Raw genomic sequence first — 27865 nt, 5'->3', positions numbered from 1 at the left:
GACAGAGAGAGCGCTGTAGAGATAGAGGGAGGAGAGCAGAGGAGACGAAAGGACGCTGCATCTTGTGCTCTAGTCTCTCATTGACAAAGTGCATGATTTGTTTAGTCTCCCTTGACTCACACACATACATACACTCACACATACATACACATACACAACACACACAGATCTGCAGGCAGCATTGCAGCACAGAGCCACAGTCGAAGCAGCTCAGTGGGCATGATGTAATAGAAACGGCATCATCGACTATCAACATCGTCCCAGCTGCAGCGACATCATCGGAGTCAGCGATAACAGCGAGCGCATCCTGGACCATCGGAGGCAACAACACCGGTGAGACCACAAGCAATTGTTGCTTGTCCTCTGTCACACACATACACACACACGATATTGTGTATACCAAAATAAACAGGTGCTTCTGTCAGATTTAATAATGCAATCAGTAACGGCTATAACTTTGGCTATGAATGTCATTTGGCTTAGAACATATAAACATCATTTCTTTGCCCCATCCTTCCCCTGAACTGCCCCACAGGCATCACACTGGGTTCTGCGGAGTGTGCGGGGCCGCCAGAGGCCATGCGCCTGGTCCACGGCACAGAGAAACACACCTTCTCCTTTAAGAAGTGCTCTGCCTTCCAGTTCGTCAAGAGGAAGGTGTGTATGTTTATTTCTGTGTGTGTGTGTGTGTGTGTGTGTGTGTGTGTGTGTTTTGTATGTGTGTGGAAGTGCATCGTTGAAGCACATAGTTTAAGTGTGTCTGATTAGTTGGAAAATTGTGCTAAAAAGTTTGGTAAGCTCCTCACAAATGGTTAAATCAATCAACCCTATCGTGCTATGGAGCCATGAGACTAATGTAGATAGCAAGCGATTTCGATATGCTCGTGCAGTTTATGATAAAATGTTATCTAATGTAATCTATAAACATGAAGATAAACAAAACATCACTGTAACGGGTATAATGTGAGTAGAGGCGAGATGCAAGTGCGTAAAATGATGTACTTTGTTAGGTAAATCATAATTACTGTTCACAGCAAGGGTCAAATGACAGCAAGGCAACACCAAACAAGAAGAATCTATAGTCAAAAAATGAGGGAAAAAAGGATAGGGTCAAACCAGGAAGTACACTGAGACACAGAACTCAACACAAACCAAGGCTCAAGCTTACTGTAACTAAACAAAAAAGACGATTTTCTGATGCTGCAACATCCAAAGAAACAAAGCAAGGAATACACAGACTGGCTAATCAAGGAGGAACAGAGAACAGGTGAACACAGCCAGGAAACAAAAAAAAATGACAGGACAGAGGAGGTGACAGGTCTAGAACAGAAAACTGAAACATGAGCATATGGTGCTTGTCACCTTGGGAACTGTGATTCAGACTGTCACATTGTAGGGAAAGTTGTAATGTTGTGTGTCTGATATAGCTTTAGTTTATTCAGTTTGTAGCTCTTGTTGCTGTTTTACAAAAGAAGTCCAAATCAGGTTTATTCTCTTTATGCATATTGTATGACAAAATGAAGCCATGAGTGCTGCAGTGCTACATCACATGCTTCAAATAAGACACTCGGGTATGTTAAGTCAAGAGTAAACAAAAGGAACCTTAAAGACAAAGATAACGCAGAGAAGAAAAACGGAGGCAAAAGAGGTCAAGTAGGTTTTTGAAGCAAGTATACGGTATGTAGATATAAGGGTGCATTATGAATTTGGATGAGACAGATTTCCGTTACTTGTTAGCAACATTTTTATTGTATCTCTATTGAAAAACTGAATAAGCAAACATCAGGCACCAAACGTGTCTTGGCTGATTGACAACCTTGGGGTAAATGGAAAATTGTGCAAATATTATTGCTGGTAGAGCTACTTCTTTAATTACTGAAATTAAACCTTGTAATTTTTTTTTTGTGCTACATTTCCCTGCTGAAAAAAAACAACAACAGAAGCCTTCATGGAATTTGTAATAGTGTTAATGGTTATAATGGGAATTGTATTGGCTTAATTGGAAACTGTAATGGTCCCGATGGGTCTCTACTGGTAATTTGTTGCCTTCTATTGATGGCATGTTATGTCTAGTGGATACCATTAAGGACTAATAATGGTAATGGTTTTAATGGTTATAATGGGAATTGTATTGGCTTAATTGGAAACTGTAATGGTTCCTGTGGGTCTCTACTGGTAATTTGTTGCCTTCTGTTGGTGGCATGTTATGTCTAGTGGATAACATTAAGGACCAATAATGGTAATGGCTTTAATGGTTATAATGGGAATTGTATTGGCTTAATTGGAAACTGTAATGGTCCCTGTAGGTCTCTACTGGTGATTTGTTGCCTTCTATTGGTGGCATGTTATGTCTAGTGGATACCATTAAGGACCAATAATGGTAATGGTTTTAATGGTTATAATGGGAATTGTATTGGCTTAATTGGAAACTGTAATGGTCCCTGTAGGTCTCTACTGGTAATTTCTTGCCTTCTATTGGTTGCATGTTATGTCTAGTGGATACCATTAAGGACCAATAATGGTAATGGTTTTACTGGTTATAATGGGAATTGTATTGGCTTAATTGGAAGCTCTAATGGTCCCTGTGGGTCATCTGTTATGGCAGAAAACATACTGACTGTTACTGGAGACTCCTTCCATAAACGTTAAATAAACATCTGCTTACAGAAACCTTAACCATATCAGCATTTAGACATGGATTTTAATCCATTTCTATGGAATGTCTGCTATACAAGTCCCTGTGTAAGTTGTTACTATGGTAACAATAACATATTAGAACAAGTGCATTAATATAAACCTGTGATTTGTCTTGTAGCCAGAATTATTAAGCTCCTGTTAAGAATCAGGTGCAGTAAAAAAAAAAATTCTCCAAAAAAAATAGGTTGATAATAGTGTTAGCTTTGAGAAGTGAAAAGCCACGCCCCCTTCACTGGACTGATAAGCACATCTTTCATCATACAGAAATGCCCAGATCCATTCACCCACAATGATTTCCAAATCTCCCTGATACGTTCCACTCTGCATCACTGCAGCCATACTGTAAATATTCAAACTGGTATTTCTTTAGGTCAAGGGTAAAGATGGTTTCAGTGTAACCACTGCTGTATTTAGCAACAGTACAACACAGCATACTCACTCAGACTGAGACATGTTCAGAGAATTAAAAAATGTGTGTGTGTGTGTGTGTGTGTGTGTGTGTGTGTGTGCAACCTAGTCTAAGATTTATGAGATTTAATATTCTATAAAATGATCTAATCTCAGCTTGTTATTGACCATTAAACAGGAAACAAGTCTACACACAATCCCCGACACACAGACACACACACACACACACACACACACACACACACACACATAAACACACAGAGTTTTCCACAGTTGTTCAGTCACACTGCTATATACAGTATTGTTTGTAATATGCCTGAAGGATTTTCTTAGTAAAAACCTGCAGGGTTTCGTTTCAAAATTCCACCACATTGCTTTTGTTTTTGTCCACGGGCGATTGTTGTGTGCCTGTTCGGCTCAGGCTTGTGTCCAAGATTGCACACACACACACACACACACACACACACACAAACAAGCACACGCTCAGCAGATGGATGGGGTGTTAGCAGCTGACTCAGTGAGATTGGTTTTGGGTTGTTATGTAGTTATGCCAACTGTGATTCTGCTTGCAGAGAGAGAGAGAGAGAGAGAGAGAGAGAGAGAGAGAGAGACCATGAAGGCTATATATATATATATATATATATATATATATATATATATATATATATATATATATATATAGTATATGTACTTGTATCATGTGTATTTGTACTGTATGTGAACATGTATGCAAAGTATATCATAGTGTAGCGAGGTGTGTAGGGTGTAGGGAGGTGTAGAGAATTGTAGTAAGGTCTAGAGATGTGTAGCAGGATGTAGTAGGAAGTAGCCGTGTGTGGCAGGTTATAGAGTGGTGTAGTAAGGTGTAGAGAGGTATGGCAGAGCGTAGTGAGGTGTGGCAGAGTGTAGTGATGTGTGGTAGGGTCTAGTGAGGTGTGGTAGAGTCTAGTGAGGTGTGGTAGGGTGTAGTGAGGTGTGGAAGGGTCTAGTGATGTGTGGTAGGATCTAGTGAGGTGTGGTAGGGTGTAGTGATGTGTGGTAGGGTGTAGTGATGTGTGGTAAGGTCTAGTGATGTGTGGTAGGATCTAGTGAGGTGTGGTAGGGTGTAGTGAGGTGTGGTAGGGTGTAGTGAGGTATGGTAGGGTGTAGAGAGGTGTGGCAAGGTTTGATAGGGTGTAGTGAGATGTGGCAGCCTGTAGTGAGGTGTGGCAAGGTGTGGTAGGGTGTAGTGAGGTGTGGTAGGGTCTAGTGAGGTATGGTAGGGTGTAGAGAGGTGTGGCAAGGTGTGATAGGGTGTAGTGAGGTGTGGCAAATTATAGAAGGCTGTAGCAAGGTGTAGCATGGTACAGCAAGGTATTGTAGTGGTATCTCAGGTTGTAATAGTAGGGTGGTAGGGTGCTCCACCTTGGATGCAAAATCTGGCACCATTCGTAAAAGGGAAACAAGGTAAAATTACATAATAAACCCTCTGTTGTAGAGTTCAACCCAGTTTTCTGAAAGTGTTGTATTCATTACATGCTGACATTTTCAGCTGTCCTCCACATCTTGGTGTGATATCAGCTTGCATAAAGAAAGCAGCAGAGAGAGAGAGAGAGAGAGAGAGAGAGAGAGAGAGAGACGTATTGGAAAAGTTGAGTCATCATTAGAGCAATTTAATTCTCCCTCTATCTGTCTCTCTTTCTCTCTACTGTATATACAGTACAGTGCCTATATATATTCAGTGCTATGAAAAAGTATTTCTCACAAAATGTATTTCTGTTTTCTGTTTTTGTGTATATCTCTAACTAAATAGTTTTAGATCTGCAAACGAAATACAACATAAAACAAAGGCAACCTGAGTAAACACACAATACATCCATCCATCCATCCATCCATCCATTTTCTACTGCTTATCCTTGCTGGGTCGCAGGGAACCTGGAGCCTATCCCGGGGGTATTAGGCACAAGGCGGGGGACACCCTGGACAGGGTGCCAATCCATCGCAGGGCACACTCACACACACATTCATACTCTACGGACACTTTTGGACACGCCAATCAGCCTACAATACATGTCTTTGGACTGGTGGAAGAAACCGGAGTACCCGGAGGAAACCCCCGAATCATGGGCAGGACATGCAAATGCCGCACACACAGGGCAGCGGCGGGAATCGAACCCTCGACGCTGGAGGCAAATACACTAACCACTAAGCCGCCATGCCCCCCAACATACAATGCAGTTTGAAAAGAAAAAAAAAGTTATCCAACACCTATCACCCATGTGAAAAATCAATTGCCCCCTAAAACGTCTGGTAGTGCCACCTTTAGCAGCAATAACTGCAACCAAATGCTTCCTATAACTGGAGATCAGTCTTTCACTTACTTCTAGGACTGGGATTTACTCCTAAGCTTTGGATCATTGTCTTGCTGCATAATCGATGTTAATCATAATTGAGTTTCAACTTACGGACTGAAGACCGGACATTCTCTTTTAGGATTTGCTGGTAGAGAGCAGAATTCATGCCCAGGCCCTGAAGCAGCAAAGCATCCCCACACCATCACACCGCCACCACCATGCTTGACCGTAGTTATGATGATATTTTTGTGGAGTTCTGTGTTTGGTTTACGCCAGATGTAAAGGGACCCGTGTCTTCCAAACAGTTCCACTTTCCACTCATCAGTCCACAGAACATTCTCCTAAAAGGTTTGAGGATCATCAAGGTGTGTTTTGGCAAAATTCAGACAAGTTCTTCTGGGTTAGCATTGCTTTTCACCTCGCCACTCTTCCATGGATGCCATTGTTCCCCAGTGTCTTTCTGATAGTGGAGTCATGAACAGTGACCTTTATTGATGCGAGAGAGGCCTGTAGTTCCTTTGATGTTGTCCTTTGGTCTTTTGTGAATCCTGGATGAGTAGTTGCTGTGCTCTTGGAGGAATTTTGGAAGATTGGCCACTTCTGGGAAGGTTCAGTACTCTGCTGAGTTTTTCCATTTGGAGATTGTTGATTTGATGGAACAGGGTTTGCAGTAATCAGGCTTGGTTGTGTCTAGTCCAGCTGAACCCCATTATGAATGCAGTTTTGTTGATTTGGGGAATTAGTAACTATGGGGGCAAATACATTTTCACACAGGCCCAGTTGGTACTGGATAACTATTTTGCTTCAATAAATAACATTATCATTTAGACACTGTATTGTGTGTTTACTCAGACTGCCTTTGTTTTATCTTCGATTTTGTTTCTATTTCTGAAACAATTTAGTATGAGATATGTAGGATGGGGCACATGCTTTTTCACCTTTTCCACACAAAGTGTGTGTGTGTGTGTGTGTGTGTGTGTGTGTGTGTAAAGGTGCAGGAAGAACGTGCTTTAGTTGGTGGAGTATTCATCAATTCAGTGTGTGGAGTATGAAACAGACAGAGACAGAGAGCAAGGGAAAGGGAGAGACATTAAGAGAGACAAAGAGCAAGGGAGAGAGCACGAGATAGAGAGAGAGAGAGAGGGAGAGAGGGAAAGATGAGAGCATTTCAGTCTCAAAGCCAGAGAGTTCAGCACTGCCAGCAGAGTGGCACACGGACAGCAGGAGATGACACTGACACGACTTTGAAAATCAGATCAAAGGCATGTATGTGTGTGTGTGTGTGTGTGTGTGTGTGAGAGAGAGAGAGAGAGAGAGGTTCAGAAAAGTAAGAGAATGCAAGAGTGAGCAAGAGAGAGAGTGAGACAGACATAGAGAGAGAGAGAGACAGAGAGAGTGATACAGAGAGAGAGACAGACAGACCGACAGAGAGAGCGAGACAGACAGAGAGAGAGAGAGAGAGAGAGACAGAGAGAGACAGAGAGAGAGAGACAGAGAGAGACAGAGAGAGAGAGAGAGACAGAGAGAGCGAGACAGAGAGAGAGAGACAGAGAGAGAGACAGAGAGAGAGAGAGACAGAGAGAGCGAGACAGAGAGAGAGAGACAGAGAGAGAGACAGAGAGAGAGACAGAGAGAGCGAGACAGAGAGAGAGACAGAGAGAGCGAGACAGAGAGATACAAAGAGAGAGAGAGAGAGAGCGAGACAGACAGAGACAGAGAGAGACAGACAGAGAGAGAGACAGACAGTGAGAGAGAGGGAGACAGAGAGAGAGAGAGACAAAGAGAGACAGACAGAGAGAGAGAGAGAGAAACAGAGAGAGAGAGAGACAGAGAGAGAATCCAAACATACAGAGGAAAGTTGATGATGTTTTCAAGAGAGATCAAAAAGAAAGTATGAGGCAAGAGGACAGAAATTCCGCTTTCATTTCTCGATTCCTCGTTATTTCTCTGTAAACGTCCTGTTATTTTGGTGCAGTGCTAATGATACTGTCGAGTCCTTTAGAGATAAGAGACTGGTAAATCTAAAGAGCTGCTTTAAATAGGGGAACAGCTATGAACCAGGGAAGGGGTGTGTGTGTGTGTGTGTGTGTGTGTGCACTTTGGATGCCATTCCATTTTTGCTCTTCTTTACCGTAACCGATATGACTCAAGACACGCAGAGTTAATCTTCAGCTGAAGTATGCGACTAAATATACAAAGTTCCTTTATATTTTCGCAGTTCCTGATAAGACCCACATGAACAGAAATATGTGAGACGGAACAAATCATGCTGCTCTGTACGTGTGCTTTTAATTTATCTCCGTCGTCACCCAACACTTGTTTTGAAATGTGTTACTGAATAACGAATCGCTTGACGTGGCGGTTACACAAAATAATAAGAATTAAATCGAGAGGGAAAATGCACAGAAAGGCCTCACCATGAAATCCAGATTTTCGGAACATGGTGAAGCCCCCAAACCGTTTTTTACTAGTATAAAAGGTGTACCCTTTAAGGTACCCACCTGTGGACAAGTACCATTTTAATACCTTTTTCCCCCCAACAGAGTTAGAGTTTTATTCTTTAGTTTATCTTCAGTAATGTATTTATCCTGGACAGGGTTGTAGTGGATCCAGAGTATTTCATGGGAACACTGGGTGCTTGGTGGGAATAGACCCCAGATGGGACTCCAGGCCCCCTTTTTTTTGGAAGGAAACCCATGCAAACATGGGGAGAACATACAAAACTCCACATACATAGTAACCCAAGCTGAGGATCGAAGCAGTGAACCTCTAGCTGTGCGGCAGGAACCTGCCTTCCGTGCCACCCTTGGAGAGCTTTAGCAATAGCAGATTTTTTTTTTTTTAAATGTTCTTAAAAAGCTACTTAGCTGTCAATGCTCTCTTAAAACAAAGAACTAGAGTCTTCCAAACTGCACATTTGCCACACACCTCCGGGGTTGGGTGTTTCGAACCTGCCTCCACCCTGTGTGCGATGAGTTCGCATTCTCCCTGTGCTTTGGGGGTTTCCTCCACTAGTCCAAAGACATGCTCTGTGGGCTGATTGGCATTTCCAGATTATCCGTAATGTGTGAATTGGTGTGCGATTCTGCCCTGGCACACCGTCCAGGGTGTTCCCCGGTTTGTGCCCTGGGATAGACTCCAGGCTGCGCCACAACCCTGTGTGGGATAAGCGGTACAGATGGATGGATGGATGGATGGATAGATGGATGGATGTTCCCCAGTCCATAATGTGCTTCAAAATACCTATGTGTTGCTCCAAGCGAAGACTGAAAACAATGTTATGAGGTGCTGTAACTCACATTAAGGCCATTGTAATGTGTTTGAATGCTCTGTGTGTGTGTGTGTGTGTGTGTGTATGAACAGGTGCGAAGGTGGATGAGAAACCCAAAGGTGAGTGTGGAGAAGCCCCAGGCTAAAGCCTTCCTCTCACCGTGTCCCAAGTGTCAGGATGGACAGGACCTGTGGTACACACACTTCCCCACTTCGTACGCTTGCTGCCCCTACAGCCCTGGAGGGTATTACCTCCCACACCCCCCCAGCCCATTGTGCCAACCCTGCATACCAGGCCCACGGGACAAGACCAAAAACTGCAAGGTCAGACTCTTTTATATCTTCATTCTGACTTAACATCCTTCTTCCAGTGTATTGTTTAGTGTATTTTATAGTACAACGTTTATCCTTTATATTAATTATCGGCGATGTTAAGGAAAGTGAGCACAAAGACAGGACGTCTTCGTGGGGACTCCTGATGACTGGTGATGCTGGAAATAAGAGACGGAGGTCATCAGAAATGATGCTTTTGCTTCAGATTTACCAATGCTAGTCATATTAACACTTATTTCACATTGGTTAAAGTGTTGGTTTGTAACATTTAGAGCCCTCCATTGCCTGCAAGTGGAGTCTGGGCTGTTTTGAGTTGACTTTTACAGCTATAATGAAGTGTTTGGCTTAATTTAGAAGCGCGAAGTATGCATTGTGTCATTTTTAAGTGGAAAAAAAAAACATGGAGTTATCCATGAAAGTGTGTCTTGTTAGCAACATTATTGAGTATGCGTTCATGATGATCAAAAGAGCGACCTGTAGATTCAGTGTCGCAGATTCATCCGACTGTTCTGAAGTTAATACAACTATAAACTCTTTTAACGTAGTGAAGTGATATTTTATTTAGCAGCCATTTTGGCATCATATGCTGAACTTGGGGTTGAGGACGCCTTTCTGACTTGAGGTGGGATTTTCTTTGTTTTTTCCCAGTTTGAGGCTGGAAATTGAACACGGCACATGTTCCAGCTGGAGGTGGGGCTCATTTCAGAGTGCTAGATGGAAGATTACTATTCTGGAAGATTATTTTCAAGCCAATAATTCTGACCCACACTGAACAGTTTTCAGTTTTTGCCTATTTTATCTTGAGCTGGTGGTTTACGATCTCCTGAGATCTCCTGTGTTGGATGGATTTAAGGACTTTCACTCTGCCTCCGTCTGTTTTTCACACTGTGATCTTCTCACTCTCTGTGTGTGTTTATACGGATTGATGAGGCTGTAGACCCTCGCACTGTCTCTCAGAGTCTGGGAAATCTGCACTGATGGCGCCTTTTCCAATCTCTCAGTCCGTTTTTTGTCCTCTCTCTCCTTCTCTTTTGTGTTCTGGGGCTATGATGATAATCTCCTAGCGCGGGTGGTGAGCATGCGCGAGGCTGCTTTAAATTCCAGTTGAGATGCTGTCAATGCCCAAACCTGAAAGACAGAATCAGACAGCGTTAGAGACAGAGTGAGAAAGAAAAGATGATCCATTGCATCATCCGTGCTCTTTTACAGCAGCCTCGGGCCTGGCGCTGTCATATTTAATCCAACGAGGAACTAACTACTACGTTGCTCCGTTTAGAAGAAAAGGCATCAAACTAGCAGAAAGCGTTTAGCAGCTGAACTGCATGTTTCCCGTGTGAAGGAATCTGAAGGAGGACACATACTGTATGTGCTAATGACGGCTATGACCGCTTTAAACAATCTAGATTTGACCTCTGATCGAAGGAAAAGGTTTTAAGAAGTTTTCGTTATACTCTTCTCAAATAGTTAACATATATTTATTGAGATATATAATTTGAGTTACCTGTTATCCTTTTGCATTAATGTGCATTAAATCACTTTTTACAAGCATTACGGTAAACAAATCAATGCACATGCAGTATAATAATAATGACTATAATAATAATAATAACCTGTTAAATATTTGGGCCGAATACTCAACCTAGCATGGCCATTTTTTCTGAGTTAGATGAACCCAGCTTGAGTTCTGTCCAATCGTTGTCCAGTCTTGTTTTTTACAAACAGCCCAGTTTAGTTTGTTTTTAATTCAGCCATTTTTAGTGTAAGGATATTTTCCAGATGGCTCATGGGTGTCTGTATTTATATTTGCTAATGTTCACCTACAGTTTGTGTGTGTGTGTGTGTGTGTGTGTGTGTGTGTGTGTGTGTTTGGTCTTAGTGTGTATGTTTACAGTGACTTCCTGCTGGCGTATTCTATGTCAGATTTGTGGATAGCAACACTGAGCTCCATGATGTTTTAAACGGAAAACAAACAAACAAACAAACAAACAAACAAAAACACTCTTTAAGATATTTATTTTGCAAATGAAAAATTTACTAGCATGACATAGTTAGCATGAAACGTTAATTTGCTACTATCAATGTTTTGAAACATGTTTTTTATTTTGGGGAACGTGATTTGTGTAATATAAATTCACAAGTTTATTTCGTCAAACCTTTCATGTCCAGGTCAGATCTGAGAACCTGTTAAATAATATGAAATAATACTCAATATTATCGTATTATATGTTGAATAACTTATATTACCATATTTCTATTATTAGACGGCCACGGTGGCTTAGTTGTTGGAACGTTTGCTTCACACCTCTGGGGTTGGGGGTTCGAATCCCGCCTCTGAAAAGTGTGTGTGTGGAGCTTGCACGTTCTCCCTGTGCTCCGGGGGTTTCCTCTGGGTTCTCCAGTTTCCTCCCCTAGTCCAAAGACATGTGCCGTAGGCTGATTTTCAAATTGTTTTTCCAAATTGTCCATAGTGTTTGACGACGTATGCGATTGTGCCCTGTAATCGGTCAATTCAAGTGGCTTATATTGTCATTTCAACCATATACAGCTGGTACAGTACACAGTGAAACAAAACAACGTTCCTCCAGTTCCTCCTGGTGCTACATAAAACAACACACTAACTGCAACTCAAAAAAACAAACAAATAAACAAACAAACAAACAAAAAAACTACACACCATCCAGGGTGTCACCCACCTTGAGCCCCGAGTTCCCTGGGAAAGGTTGCTCCCGGCAACCTTTTCTTTCTGTCATTTCTGTTATTATTAATAAATATGTATTTCCCCACCGAAGAACAAGCAATGAGGGAAAAATATTACATTCTGGACAAACTTGCAGAATTTATTTTCAGTCACTCCACAGCTATGAAACTTTTCTCTCCAGCTAATTTAACATCCATTCATCCCCTAAAAATAAAAACCGTGCTCTTTTTTTGCGTTCCAGTAACTGCTCAGCGTTGCTATTCTTAGTTTCTAGAAATGTATAATGATTAAGTCAGATTACTCTTAACATGTATGATTTCAGCCGAAGCGTATGCTAATGAAGTGCCTGAGGCGACATTAGGGATCGGCTTCCTTTGCTCTCGTTCATTGTTATGCGTTAAATTGTTTTGAACTCTGGAATTCTTTTAAAAAAGTCATTTCGGTGTTCCTGGTGGTAAAGTGGCGTTTCATAGGAACAGTTAATGTGTCATTACAATGTTTACTTCCTCTAGAATTAGAGTCATAAACCCAATGAGCCCTACATCTGGAACTAAAGCCTCTATGAGTGTTTTTACTACAGTGTTGGCCTGATTGTTGGCATATTTGCCTAATTTGAGTGGATTTGGCAGAGCTTCAGTCTGTCCAGGTTCCAGCTGTGCAAGTGAAAAGCAGGGAAAAATACATCAAAACACATACTGACTGATGATACACAATGGACCTGTATCTACATAAACTACAGAGTATGAGGATTAGAAGTGCAGTAAAAGGTAGCAAACTGACGTCGGACCAAGGTCTATTTTGGGTGGCTATGTTGGCCCTCTCTATATAAAGTTGTGCAAACACTGGTCTACCATAGGCAAAGGAGTACTTTTCATAACAACTATGCCAAAGTTGACCCAGTGCTGCCCAATGTTTGCAAAGAAGCACTTTCCATAACAACACCGTCAATCTAGCAAGGTGGATTTAAAGGTGGCTGAAAGTATATTGGTTCTGGTGGACTATCGTTGGTGCAATGTAATGGTGTTCTACCTGGGAAGAGGCAGGAAATGCATTTGATAATGTTAGTGTTCTGGTGGATGACAACTAGCATTAACAACACGCGTCCTAGAGACGCCACATCGGTGATCTGGTCTAAACAACAAAGGGGCGATTGATGACACCGTTTTTGATGTATTATGTTACCTGCTATATTCATGAGTTTAATGTTGTAACATGACTGCTGCAGCTTTGCTAGCTATCTAGCAAACGACCCGCAAACGCTTTTAAAAATCACTCCTGTGAAATATTTTTCACTTTAGACACTACACATCCTGTAAGCATCACATTTTTGCAAGCATGTTGTATAGAAAGTTGTTCAGTAGACACTGTTTGCTGTGTCTCGCCCTCATTTTCTCCCTCAGGCGATTGTTAGCTGCTGCTCGGTTCATGAACTTTCTTTGGTACAGCTGAGAATTTCTAGCAGGTGCTTTGCTACATTTTTTTTTTTTTTTTAAGCCTGACAGGTTCTAGGTATTGTATTTAGAAGAATATATATATATATTTTGAATCAAATTTGCATTATCCAGTTAATACATACGATCAAGGATTAATCAGATGGTTAAGTTCTGAAACTTAACCACGTTCAAACAAGTTCTGAAAGGAAACCACTTCTACCTAGAACCTTTAAGGGTTTCCCATAAGGATAACCTAAAGAACCTTTTGAAAAACCCTTTCTTCTAAGAATGTTTTAATTGAGTATATGGTAGAAACTCCAGATCGTTTGTGATTATTTTCTTTGTAATAGAACGTACAACTTGTCAAAGGTAGCTAAACTGTCTTGGTACTTGGTACACGCATAGTCAATAGGGTTCTTCAAGGGCTCTTTTAAGGTTCATTAGATAATTATTGGTTCTTAGCTGGCAAAATAGGTTGTATTTGGAAATCATTCTGATAGGAAAATACTTAGGGTTGTACAGAAAACCTTTAAAGATTATTTCAGAGGACAATTGAAGAACCTTTACATATGTGATAAGTATCTTGGTACTTGCTAAACTCTTCTACTTAGAACCTTTAAGGGTTTCCCATGAGGATAACCTAACGAACCTTTGAAAACCCTTTTTTTTAAAGAATATTTTAACTGGGTATATGGTACAAACTCCAGATCGTTTGTGATTATTTTCATTGTAATAGAACGTAGAACTTGTCAAAGTTAGCTAAACTGTCTTGGTACTTGCTAAACTCTTAGTAAAAACAGTTCCTTAAGGATTACGTTAGGGTTCATTGGATGATTATTGGTTCTTTCAGTTCTTAGGTTCTATTGGTAATAGAAAAACACTTAGGGTTCTACATAAAACCATTAAGGATTCTTCCAGAGGAACAATTCAAGAACGCTTTTTTTTTCTACGAGTCTATGTATAACTTGGTAACTGTGTGGTAGAAAGGGTAATCATTTTCTTATTATTATCTAGAACCCACCAGTATTAGCTCAACTGTCTTGGTACTTGGTATACTCTTAGTAAAATGGGTTCTTCAAGAGTTCTGGAGTGTACCAGAGTTTCTTGTTCCAGATGTGTACGAGTGGAGAAAGACAGAGACAGATGAAGAGGGATGACACATGGTATTTTTGTCTCACTAGCTGTCCTAGGGGAGGTGTTGGGATTTAGCGGGTTTCGGTGCACGGGTGTCAAAACCATCAGCAGCTGTGAACGATTTCATTCACGAGTGTGACACATACGGTGCTCGTTCATGTTATACTTAGAACTCACCTCCTCTAAGAAATTTGGCTGTTGGAAGGACCTTGACTTTTATTTGAATAGAAAATGCTCTTTCACAGTGTGTGTGTGTGTGTGTGTGGGTGTGTGTGTGTGTGTGTGGGTGTATGTGTGTATTTGGACATCATGAGGCAGAAAAATTAATGTGGCAGAAAGATTCATCCTGGCTGTAGTGAGCTGATGACTCATCGATGGGGTCTCTGCTGTGACACACACACACACACACACACACACACACACACACACACAACATGAAAGAGGGATTATTTATAGTGTCAGGTTCACAAGTGTGATCGTAGATCAAGGGGCTGGAGTTCTTTGACCTGCTCTTAGAAATGCCATCATCATCATCATCATCATCATCATGAGCTTTGTCGTCACGATAATTACTGTATATGCAGGAGAGATTGTGGCTCAGTGGAAACTGATATGGCCGGTGATTGCGTTATTGTGTGCGACCGAGATTACGGTTGTCAGGAAAACGATATGAGTGTTGATTAAGACCGGTGCCAAGAACAGCTGACCTTGAACAACAAGGTCAAAGTGCGGTTCAGACTTGGTCAGGGAGCCCTCGACATGCGTCTGCAGCGTGACTTCCATATCATACACATCAAATATTCCCATATATTGCTTGCGCACGGAGTACAGTACATTGCTCTGTTCTCAGTAGCTCATGAACAGCTGTATATTCATATGTAGACGATAATTAAATCAAAATCATGCGTAATCATATCCATTGGAGTATACATATTAAGATGGTGAATATTAGATGATCTTTTATACTATTGTTATATTTTCCTACGTAAAATAGGGATTTAAGGAAACAGTACAAACACTACCAATAATTATCATTTGTGACCAGAAACCACACAAGGACCACACCATTACAGATTTGATTCACTGGTCAACATAGAGTACGGACCATGCTTAATAGTTTATTCGTTCCTTCATCTGCAGTGATCTGAAGTAGTCTTTCACAGGAACACTGTGCGTGACGCAGGAATACATCCTGGATGGGGTGCCAGTCTATTACAGAGCACCATGCACACACACACTTTCACACCGAGGGGCAATTTAGCGTAGCCGGTCCACCTAATGGCATGTTATATGAAAAGAAGTGACGTGATTATTGTAATTCTGTCACGTCAGGAGAGGCGGAGACGGATGCGAGTGCAGCGAGCTTTAATGCAAACACCAAACACAAAACAGGAACTTAGAACCTAGTGGCAAAAACATTAAGGCTAGGAATAAACATGCAACAAAGACCATAAACACAGCAGCAGAGACAACGGTAAAGAAAGACAAAACGCAAGACAAGGAGTGCAGTGCAAACTGTGGCTAATATACACATAAGTGCTCGTTAACATGAAGGTGATTCAGGTGCAGGTCATGTGACTGTGATGCAGTGCGGTGCAGTGGCTGCTGGGAACTCTAGTCCAGAGTTCCTTCTCTGATATTACATGACAAATTTTATTTACGTTATATTTATCACTGTATTATACATTATGTTTTATCATAGATACATATATATATATAGAGAATGTTCGACTCACACCTCCAGGGTCGGGGGTTCGATTCCTACCGTGGCCCTGTGTGTGCGGAGTTTGCATGTTTCCTCCGGGTACTCCGGTTTCCTCCCCAGTCCAAAGACTTGCACAGTAGGTTGATTGGCATGTCCAAAGTGTCCGTAGTGTGTGTGTGATTGTGCCCTGCGATGGATTGGCACCCTGTCCAGGGTGTAGCCCGCCTTGTGCCTGATGCTCCCTGGGATAGGCTCCAGGTTTCCCGTGACCCTGAAAAGGATAAAAGTGGTATAGAAGATGGATGGATGGAGATATATATACATATATATATATATATATTTCGCTATAGTAAATGTTATTGGTGTATATTTTGCTCTGGGATTCTAATGGACTGTAAACAAGGGCCTTATTAAAATCAGGTGATGGTTATGCCTGGATAAAACATTCATAGATATCGCTAATGTGAACCGTAACACATAAATACATGGTGCACCTAAAGGGCCTAATGAGAGTGCTAAAGATTTTGACCTTTTCCAATTACATACGATCTTGATTCAATTACACTTATTCCTTGGTTAGGTGTTCAAATTTTTTCAAGTGTATTTCACACGAATTCTTCAAACATAAACGCTAAAATGTTCGATAGCTTGAACATTTGAACAGCTTGAATAGTCTGACAGTGTTGTACATGGTTATACATCGCCATACATTACTTTCCCCAAAGCGAAGCCCTTTTTCTCCAGCAGCTACTGTAAGGTAATCTTCCACCTCTCTCACCCTCTTGAGCCGAGTCTTCACATTTTAAACTGTTCACAGCATGGCTGTCCACCTCCGTGTTGAATCTAACTACAGCCGAGCGACACGGAGGCCAGGAAAGAGTGTGTGAGTGTATCGTTACATAAGCGAAGCCACCGGAGACGCACATACCTGTCACTTTGCAGGAGAATTAGCACCGCTCTCATTTCTCTCCTCCTTCGCTCGCTTGCGTCGGCTTTTCTCTGTATCGCTCGACCTCGTGCCCTTTGACCCTTTGTATCTCTGCTGAGAGTTAATGATATTAGAGGATAATGTGGTCAGCATGAGTCAGGGAAAAAAAAAACAAGAACATGTTTGGACAGTGAACTGTGCAATACTAGGGCTAAATGCAATCTTTGTACACATCAAGGTGTTCAAACAACACTAGTCATCAGACTAGATTTGGCAAGCTGTTTAAAGGTTTTCTTAAAGAAACTTGTTGTATACGGTTCTATTTAGAGACATATTCAATAAAGGAGGCCTTTTAAGTTAATAATGGACGTCCTTGAATGTCTGCAGTTAGTGAAATGTCATCACAATGCCCATAATTACTCCAGACATGCTTTTTTTTCTGTCAGCATAGAGCCTTTAGTACTTCAAAATGAACCAAATCCGAGTCCGTACTGACTGCAGAGTCTGTACAGTCCATGCCCTCTTTCCAGGAGTCCTGTTCTTCTTCTCTCACGCGTTCTGCAGTGTGTGTTGCACCGCATTTTCACCTTCGATATGATCTGGAGCACAATTACCTACCTGGCACTCTGCCCTTTGCTTCTTCTCTTCCAGGAATGGTCTGGCATTGTCAGCGGGTAGATGTTTTATTTAAGAAAGTTCATGTCCTTTACCCGCTTTTAGTGCCGCGGCCTCGAAGACGTTTTGAAGTTTATGGAAAATCTCTAAGAACAACACACTACAGCGGTGATGATTCCATGAAAGAATCTGTTAGATATACCTGTATGAACAGCCACTGTAGTGTTGACTATGCTGTTTAATGATGAATTAAAAGAGAAAGTTGAATGATGGCCCGTCGCTATATTCAATGGGACGGCTAGAAATATTCTACTCCCTATCAGTGGCTCAGTGTTATTATTATCAAACCGTTACGGTTGAGACTTACAGCACGGGTCTTATTATATAGGCGTAAAACTGCAGGGTCGTGTCTAAAGTGTCCGTAGTGTATGAATGGGTGTGTGAGTGTGTATGTGATTGTGCCCTGCGATGGACTGGCACCCTGTCCAGGGTGTATCCCGCCTTGTGCCCGATGCTGCCTGGGATAGGCTCCAGGTTTCCCCGTGACCCTGAAAATTAGTAAGCGTTAGAAGATGGACGGATGGATGGAAAACTGCAGGGTGTCCCAAAAGTCTCCATACATAGGGGAAATTGCGATGGACTTTAACATGGAACATGGCGAGCACATCATACACACGCGACACTGTTACCAAACTTATTAACAAATTCAAGAAGACTGGAAGTGTTGTGGAACATCGAACATCCACTGACGAAGCCACAACCGACGTGGTGCCGGCGAACACAGTCCCCTACTGTATGGAGACTTTTGGGACACTTTGTATAACGCATTCGCACGGGAACACACTCAGTAATTAACTGATAGGCAACAATGTTTTTGCGATTGCTTTTTCTATAATCACACCAGGTCTCTTCCAAATTACAGGCATGTCAAACATAAAAGCCACATAAACGCCACATAAAATGTATAGGTCTGTCATTTGCTGCTTTGTGGAGTTTTGTACTTTGATTGGACAATGTCTGCTTAATCTGCTTCCTGTAGACTTTTGGAAAATACAGTGATCGAGATTTTATTCCCAACTATTATTCATATATTCCTATGCACCTTCACAGTAACTGCTGATGATGTATTATGGATAATAATTTTATAAATGTGCCCCAGTTGACGCATCCTCACCAAGTATAATCACTTGACATGACCGGTAATTATAGGCTGTATGAATCCACAGTCTGGGCTAGAAAGAAATCGGCCCCAGCCTCGCTTCTTCATACTGTTCTGTGTATTTTTTCCTTCTGATTGTCGGTGATGTTGTCATACTTGGTTCGATGGAAGTCAAAACATAATCCTGCAAATAAGACTAAATGGATGACAAAAATTGACTCACACCATGCGCCATACCAGCAGGCGTTTTGGTGCTTTTTGGTAACTATAATTATTACATATATGTTGGCTTAGTGATTAGCGCATTTGCCTCGCACATGGGTTCGAATCCTGCCTCCGCCCTATGTGTGCGGAAATTGCATGTTCTCCCGTGCTTTGGGGTTTTCCTCCGGGTACTCCGGTTTCCTCCCCCAGTCCAAAGACATGTGTTGTAGGCGGATTGGCGTTTCCAAATCGTCTGTAGTGTGTGAATGTGTGTGCGATTGTACCCTGCGATGGGTTGGGACCCTGTCCACTCGTGCCTCGAGTCCCCTGGGATAGGCTCCAGGCTCCTCTGTAATAGGATAAGAGATTTGATTATGTATGTAACTATGATTCTGCCACAGGTTAAAACATGGTGATTATGTTTGTCTAACGTGATAATGCAGTACTCATATTAACTGTAATGTTACTCTAACGACACTAGGGTTGGGTATTCATACCGAGTTAATATTTTATACGGAAAAAGGCACCGTATCATTTTCCCACCATGTTACCTTGGTTACTGTTTGTTCTACATAAACCATTCTACGGTGAATGTGTAACTGTGGTCTTGCTCGCTTGCTATGTGACAGTACTTTGCTCTTTAAACTAGAGAAGAATAGTTGTACGGAAAGAATTTCAAAATCTTGTGTAATGTAGGGGAAAAGTATTGCAGGAATCAGATAATAGTGCTCTTATGAAACATTTTTGCAGTGCTGCTCATATTGCGTTGAAAATCGCATTAGTAATCCTAACCACGGTTTGCACAAAAAAAAAGATACGTTTTTTTTTTTTGTAAAAGGAGAAGGAATGCGGCTCAAGAAGGAGCTTTAATTATGTCGGCGGGATAGCGGGACACAAAGACAGAAAACGTGAAGGTGTATTTCTGCCTCGAGCAGAGATGCACTGCAGAGGTCATGACTCTCACAGACAGGTGAACAGCAAAGCATGAACTCGCATAGCACGCTAAATTAAAAAACAACAAATCCAGGCTGTTGGAAACTTTAGTGTGGAACCATAAACACACGCTCACACACACATGCATTCGCACTTTGCATCACTTGAGGCGGCCCGTAGCCAGCAGTGCCCACACATGTTCAAACCTAAAACACGGTGAAAAACTCAGCTGGTTTCCATGGGTACAGCCAGCAGAAGGAAGACTTGTGGGATCTTGGGAATCTCAAGAATGTTTATCCAATGCGAGCAGCTCTGGCCTGAACTTTCCTTAAAGCTATAATGCAACGCATACACACACACACACACACACACACACACACACACACACAAATACAGGCTTCCAAAACAGCAGCTTTCCACTGCCTGGCAAATCAACAGGCATTAGAGAGAAACACACAAACAAGAGCAGGAAAGGAAAGTAGATGAGAGAAGGAGAGAAGAGAGGAAATCAAGAGAAAAGCGAAGAGGTATCAAGAGATGAGTGGGTGAGAGAATAGAGAATATATGAAAGGAAAATGTAGAATAAAGAATGAGAGATATAGATAAATGAGTAGAGGAGAAAATGTGGAGAAGAGAGAAAAGGGAAATAGAGAGGGGAGGAGAAATAAAAATAAAAGGTTACATGAAAGGAGAGATATAGAAAATAGATGATATCAGAGAGGAGAAATGCAGGGAGGAGGGGTGAAAAATAGAGGAGAGAAGATGAGATATAAAAGTGTAAAGGAAAAAAAAATGAGAGGAAAAAATACAGTGAGAAAAGGAGAAGCATGGATGATGGAGATGAGAGGATGGATATAAACAGGGAAGGAAGGAAGGAATCGAGAGAGGTGATATATGAGAGGAAAGAAGAAGGATAAATATTGAGAGAAGAGTGGAGGAGATGCAGAGAAAGGGAATATAAAGAGGCGAGGAGAAACGAGAGAGCAAAGGAGAGCTGGAGAGAGGGGAAATATGGAGAGGAGAGATTGAGAAAGGACAGGAGAAATACGTAGACGAGAAATAGAGAGAGGAGAGATGTAGAGAGGAGACGAGAAGAGGAATGTAAACAGAAGAGATAGCAGAAATGAGAGGAATACGAGGAAAGAAAACGAAAGAGAGGGAGAGACATGTAATGAGGAGAGTAGAAATATTAAGAGAAGAGAGCGAGAGGAAAAGAATATAGAGGAAAGGAGAAATAGAAAGAGGAGATACAGGAGGAAATGAAAGGGGGAGAGAAGAGGAGAAATGAAGAGAGGAGATGAGGAGAAGAATATAACAAAAGAGAAAGAAGAAGTAAAGAAGGAAAGAAAATGAAAAATATAGTGGGGAGGCAGATAGTGAGGAGAGAAGAAATGTTAAGAGAAGAGAATAGACAGAGAAAAGGAATGTAAAGAGGAGATAAAAAATATAGAGAGGAAAGGAGAGCTAGGGAGAGGAGATGTAATTAGAAGAGAGGACAAGTAGAGAGAGGAAAGGAGAAAAAGAGAGCGGATAATAAAGAGAGGAGCGGATAAATAGAGAGATTGGACATAGAGAGAGGATAAATAGAGAGATTGGACATAGAGAGAGGATAAATAGAGAGATTGGACATAGAGAGAGGATAAATAGAGAGATTGGACATAGAGAGAGGAGAAATGGAGAGATTGGACATAGAGGAGAAATAGAGAGATTGGACAAAGAGAGATTGGACATAGAGAGGAGAAATAGAGAGATTGGACATAGAGAGAGGAGAAATAGATAGATTGGACATAAAGAGAGGAGAAAAAGAGAGATTGGACAAAGAGAGAGGATAAATAGAGAGATTGGACATATAGAGAGGATAAATAGAGAGATTGGACAAAGAGAGATTGGACATAGAGAGAGGAGAAATAGAGAGATTGGACATATAGAGAGGATAAATAGAGAGATTGGACATATAGAGAGGATAAATACAGAGATTGGACAAAGAGAGAGGATAAATAGAGAGATTGGACATAGAGAGAGGATAAATAGAGAGACTGGACATATAGAGAGGATAAATAGAGATATTGGACAAAGAGAGAGGATAAATAGAGAGATTGGACAAAGAGAGAGGATAAATAGAGAGATTGGACATAGAGAGAGGATAAATAGAGAGACTGGACAAAGAGAGAGGATAAATAGAGAGATTGGACATAGAGAGATTGAACATAGGGAGAGGATAAATAGAGAGATTGGAGATAGAGAGAGGATAAATAGAGAGATTGGAGATAGAGAGAGGAGAAATAGAGAGATTGGACCTAGAGAGAGGAGAAATAGAGAGATTGGACAAAGAGAGATTGGACATAGAGAGGAGAAATAGAGAGATTGGACATAGAGAGAGGAGTAAAAGAGAGATTGGACAAAGAGAGAGGATAAATAGAGAGACTGGACATATAGAGAGGATAAATAGAGAGATTGGAGATAGAGAGAGGATAAATAGAGAGATTGGACATAGAGGATAAATAGAGAGATTGGACATAGAGAGAGGATAAATAGAGAGATTGGCCATAGAGAGAGGAGAAATAGAGAGATTGGACATAGAGAGAGGATAAATAGAGAGATTGGACATAGAGAGAGGATAAATAGAGAGATTGGCCATAGAGAGAGGATAAATAGAGAGATTGGACATAGAGAGAGGATAAATAGAGAGATTGGACATATAGAGAGGATAAATAGAGATTGGACATAGAGGGAGGAGAAATAGAGAGATTGGAGATAGAGAGAGGAGAAATAGAGAGATTGGACATAGAGAAAGGAGAAATAGAGAGACTGGACATAGAGAGAGGAGAAATAGAGAGATTGGACATAGAGAGATTAGAAATAGAGAGAGGTGAGGAGAATAAAGAAAGGAGAGGAGAAATGGATGTTGAGCTAATTAGGACACTGTAGGGTTTTGTGTGTGTGTGTGTGTGTGTGTGTGTGTGTGTGTGTGTGTGTGTGTGATTGTGAAACACACTTCCAAAGTTACATCTAAAGCTATAGAACTGAGAAACATACAAACAGAACCTGTTTACCTACACACATGCGTGTTTGTTTGTTTGTTTGTCCAGGTGAGGAAGTGGAAAATGCTGAGTCGCCATCACGGCGATGGGAAGGCGAAAGAGGCGGAGCCAGAAGGTCACATGTTCTGCCCCTGGGCCATGTCACCCTTACTGGGTAACCCTGTACTCATGGAGTGCTCCATCTGCAACGGACCCTTCATCACCTATAGCAGTGAGGAGGCTTGGCAACCACGGCAACGCACACAGGTCATCACACACACACACACACACACACACACACACACACACTAACAAATTACACTTGATATTGTCTCAGTAATTGCAGTCCTTTGTGTGTTATGTGTTATTGACCCTTTATTGTCATGTTTATTACCTGTCATGCCTTACTCTCAGACAAACTCCCACCTTGTCCACACATGTGACTCAGATACACACACATGACTTTACAAGCTGAATCATTACACTACGTTTCAGTCATGTCAGTGTTGGAGGTTGTGCTGGAGCAGAGTACATGGTGATGACCGTGATGATTGAGTTTGTTGGGAGCACGGAAACACACTCAGAGCACAGAAACACACGTGTCTGGTTAGCTCAGAGTAGGCTCGTCTCGCTCGGCTTCCGTCTCGGTCTCCGAGGGGGTCGTTAAAGAAGATGCTCGGTATCTCATGGAAACTGGTTTTGAAGCTATGACAGGTACTCTTATTGTTGCCATGGTTCATATCACAATATAAACAAAAGTAACATTGCTAAAACTGATGAAGCGGCGATGGGTGAAAGATTGACATGAATTATTTGGGATAACGTGAATGCCACAGTCTGGAATATCTGAGATGGCTTAGTGGTTAGTATGTTTGCCTCGCGCCTCCAGGGTTGAAGGTTTGATTCCCGCCTCTCTCTACCTTGTGTGTGTGGAGTTTGCATGTTCTCCCCGTGCTTCGGGGGTTTCCTCCGGGTTTCCTCCCCCAGGTGCTGATTGGAATTTCCAAATTGTGTGTAGTGCGTGAATGTGTGTGATTGTGCCCTGCGATGGGTTCGCACCCTGTCCACGGAGTCCCCTGCCCTGTGCTTATCCCGATTTCCCTGGGATAAGCTCCAGGCTCCCTGTGACCCTGTGTAGGATGGATGTTGTGACTTTTATAAATTTCAGAGTAAAACTATTATAATTTTTTTTTTTTTTTTTTTACTAAAATACAGTCTAGCTTTGAATTCAAATGCAGCTTTACGAATTATTATTATCTTTAATAATGTCCATTTTTTCTCCTTTTTTTTTTTTTTTTAAATTTTTTTACTCGTATTTAAATGAAATACATTATATATAACCTAACCTTTTATTGCACGTGTTTTATATCGTATATTAATATTGTATTTGCTGTGTCTTGCTTTATTTGGTTTAAATCTGCCTTGAAATGAATTTCATATAGCAGGCTTCTGAGATATCGGTGGAGATGCGATACGGATAAACAAACTGTGCAGCGGAGATTGTTATTCTCTCCTTCATTACACAGTGGATAATGTCACCTGGATATTACAGTCTTAAAGCTAAAACTCTACTGAATTAAAAAAAAAAAAAAAAAGACCCTGATGCTTATACTGAAGATCAGACACTTAGCATTGCTTGACTTTTTAGTATACAGTTGATGAGTCATGATTTACTATATTCTTATTATCTCCAAGAAGAGGACGGGTTCCCTTTTGAGTCTGGTTCCTCTGGTTCCTCGTGTCAAATCTGGTAACAATTTACAATAACAGTACATGAAGAATCAAGCACTAATACCTGAATTAATACTTACTTAAATCTGAACTAATGATGAGTTAAGGCATGTACTAATCACGAAATAATAAAGAGCTAACCTTAACTACGACTTATGAATTCATGCGCGAATATCGACCGCCTTAATGTTTGCTAGTTAATGTATAGAATTAACACGTAGAGGTAAACTAAATCAAACATGCTTTATAAGAAATACAGAATATGAAATAAACGTGCATCATTTCAGATTGTTTATATAATTTGCCGTATGCAGCTGCGTGCACAAACATCACTGGATGGCACTGGATTACTTTCATAATTGACATCGATCCTCTTTATCGAATGTAAAAAGACTCTCAACCCGTTTTGCGTCACTTTCCATCCATTTCTCTTCGAACCCCACTGTAGGACTAGTACCTGCTCCGGATGGCGAAGGGCCCGGGGCACTGCTCCTCTGCCTACGAGGGTGAAATTTGATTTCGTTTACCCCTACGTGTATTCACACATGAATTCAGAAAGACTCACGTCATAGTTAAGGTCAGCTCTTCATTAGTTCGTGATTAGTACGTGCCTTAACTCATCATTAGTTCCTATTTAAGTAAGTATTAATTCAGGTATTAGTGCTTGATTATCCATGTAATCTTATTGTAAAGAGTAAATCTATCTCTGGATATCTATAAAGCTGCTCTGCGATAGTGTCCTTCGTTAAAAGAGCTACTGTACTGTATATACAGTACATGGTGTCTGAAAAAGCCAGGAACCAGTGGGAATATGTTGAGCAATATCTGCATAAACATGATACAGCAGCTGAGTGTAAGGGTGTGTAAGGGTGAACATGTAGTGCATACGTTGTGTATAATAAAAACAAAATGGAGGGTGTATATATAGTATATTCGACTCTCGTTGATTTCTGAATTTTTGGACACCCTGTAAATAAGCACATTTTTTTGCACCATAATTTGATTTGGAGATTTCTTAACGGTGTGTGTGCATCTTCGTGGTGGCAGCCATATTCCTTTCTTTCTCTCTCTCTCTCTCTGTCTTTCTCTCTCTCTCTGTGATTCTCTCTGTCTATCTCTTTGCGATTCTCTCTCTTTCTGATTTATTTAATTTAATATGTGTGTGCTGTCTGTCTTTCTCTCTCTCTCTCTCTCTCTCGCTCTCGCTGAGATTCTCTCTCTCTGATTTATTTAATTTAATATGTGTGTGCTGCAGAGAGAGAAGGGATTTGTGCAGAACTCTCGCCGTGTGGTACTTAGCAAAGGAAAAGAAAAACTTGTCATGCATTATTAATGAAGCCTACATCTGCTATCGCTATGGATACATTCTCAGAGTCTGGGAAACAAACTTTAGAGGGAGAAAGAGAGACAAAAACATGGAGAGAGAGAGAGAGAGAGAGAGAATAGAGGCATCATTTCTAGACACAGGGAGGTGTGTGTATCAAATATCAAGTAAGTAGGTTAAGGTTAGCAGTCAAAAATCTTTCACGTTCACACTCCAGCCTTCCTGCTGGGAGCTACAATCATTTGTTCTCCAGGAAAACTCAGACATGGTACAGCAATATAGAATAGCAATATGAAAAGAAAAAAAATAATAACAGAAACAAAAGGTTAAGGCTAAAGACTAGACTGGCTAAAGTTTAGCAGCCTACAAACTATATATTGTGAGGCTAAACTTCCTGGTATCCGCGCTACAGCGTCCACGTGACCGTCTGCAAAAATATTAGGTCATATTTGTGGTTACGGGCGACGTGTCATTTTTAGCACAGCCATATTTCCATATTTAGACTATTACTTCAGAAAATATGGGCTAGCTGAGAATTCAAACAAAACAGTGGATCCTCACTGAAGGAAGTGAATGTAGTTCACATATCAGGTCATTCATAGCTGGCATAGTTATGTCACGAGGCATCACAAGTTGAGCCACATAACATGATTTTTATCAGCTACAAGATGCTTATCGGCTTGCGTGACGTTCACAACTGAGAAAAAGTCTCCTCTTAATGTCTTCATGACGTACATTTCAGAGCTCTCTGGAAGGTTCTCTGGGTAACACTTTAGAATAAAAGTTATGGAATAATCGTGCTCTAATACCTGAATTAATACTTACTGAAATATGAATTAATGATGAATACCGGCATGTACTGTACTAAGCGCGAACTAACGAAGAGCTCACCTTAACTACGACGTGAGTCTCATGAGTGCACGTGTGAATAACGTCCACCTTAAGTGCACGTCGAGTATACCTTTTTCACTTACCGCAAACGTAGTTGATCAGACAAGACAAGACACGTTTTGCAGTGGAGCTACAAGGCGAATCTTGCTAACAAGTACTGGAAGAGTCGCCTCCAATAAAACAGGAAACGAAACATAATCTTCACATAGTAATCGTTCACGTAGCGTTGATATTCAAATGACTTTTCCCTCATTTTCTCCCCAATTTGGTCTCGGCCAATTCCTACCCGCTTCTCCCTATCATATGAAAGCTATCCCGCTGGAGATGGTGAAGAATAACAAGTGCTTCCACCAAGACACACGAAGCCAATCAGCGTCATCTTTTCAAACTGTTGCTCTCTGTGCTATCTGCCCTCTTCCGCATACATGAGCTCACAGAAATCCATGATTGCCTAGTGTTGCTGTGATTGATCAGGAGAGACAAACCATCTGTCTGATATTTGTGCAACGTATCACTAAACGATTTGTTTGAGGAAGTAAGTAATTTCGGCTTCCAAATGTGGATGTTTTTAGCTCGGCGAAATCCTGTTTTTATTTTTAACAGCATCAGAAACCACATAAACAAGTCTGTAAATTTAAAGGGGGGCGTCTTTGCCACACCACCAGAAACGCCCATTTTACATCACGGTACTGAAACCCCTGTAATTTAGTGAATGCCTCAGACGTGTAGTTTGCAAGATGCTAAACTGGTAGCTATTAGCTTCCCGTACTTACAGCATGCATTGGTTGATTGGCTACATTTTTGGCAAATAAAAATTTTCCCCAAAACTATTCCTTTAAATGATTCATGTTTGTGTCTGCTTAGTTGAGGCGTATTTGCCACTCATAGCCTCTTGTTATACTACTTTAAGATCTTATTAGGATGATCCAGAAATGAAGGTTTGGATTGTGTGTACACAGAAGGACAACATATTGAGCTTCAACACAATACAGTGTTTTACAGGATTCCACAACGTGCTTATACAGAGACAGTGTAGGACAAAGAATGAG

The 27865-nt window shown here is 41.2% G+C and overlaps 1 protein-coding gene across 1 annotated transcript in view; it reads left to right on the top strand.

The window, feature by feature from the left end:
- Nucleotides 1–8798: 8798 nt before the first annotated feature.
- sgk1 (serum/glucocorticoid regulated kinase 1) overlaps nt 8799–27865 on the top strand; it is a 35124-nt gene continuing 16057 nt past the window's right edge. The window contains exons 1-2 of the mRNA XM_053644438.1: nt 8799–9032; nt 22940–23137. Of these exons, the coding sequence (XP_053500413.1) occupies nt 8814–9032; nt 22940–23137 (417 nt within the window). The 5' untranslated portion in view covers nt 8799–8813. The remainder of the gene's footprint in view (nt 9033–22939; nt 23138–27865) is intronic.

The sequence above is a fragment of the Ictalurus furcatus genome, chromosome 15 (genome assembly GCF_023375685.1).
Source record: "Ictalurus furcatus strain D&B chromosome 15, Billie_1.0, whole genome shotgun sequence".
Classification (NCBI taxonomy): Eukaryota; Metazoa; Chordata; class Actinopteri; order Siluriformes; family Ictaluridae; genus Ictalurus; species Ictalurus furcatus.
Note: the sequence above shows the minus strand (reverse complement) of the source record. Positions and strands in the feature narration are given on the sequence as shown.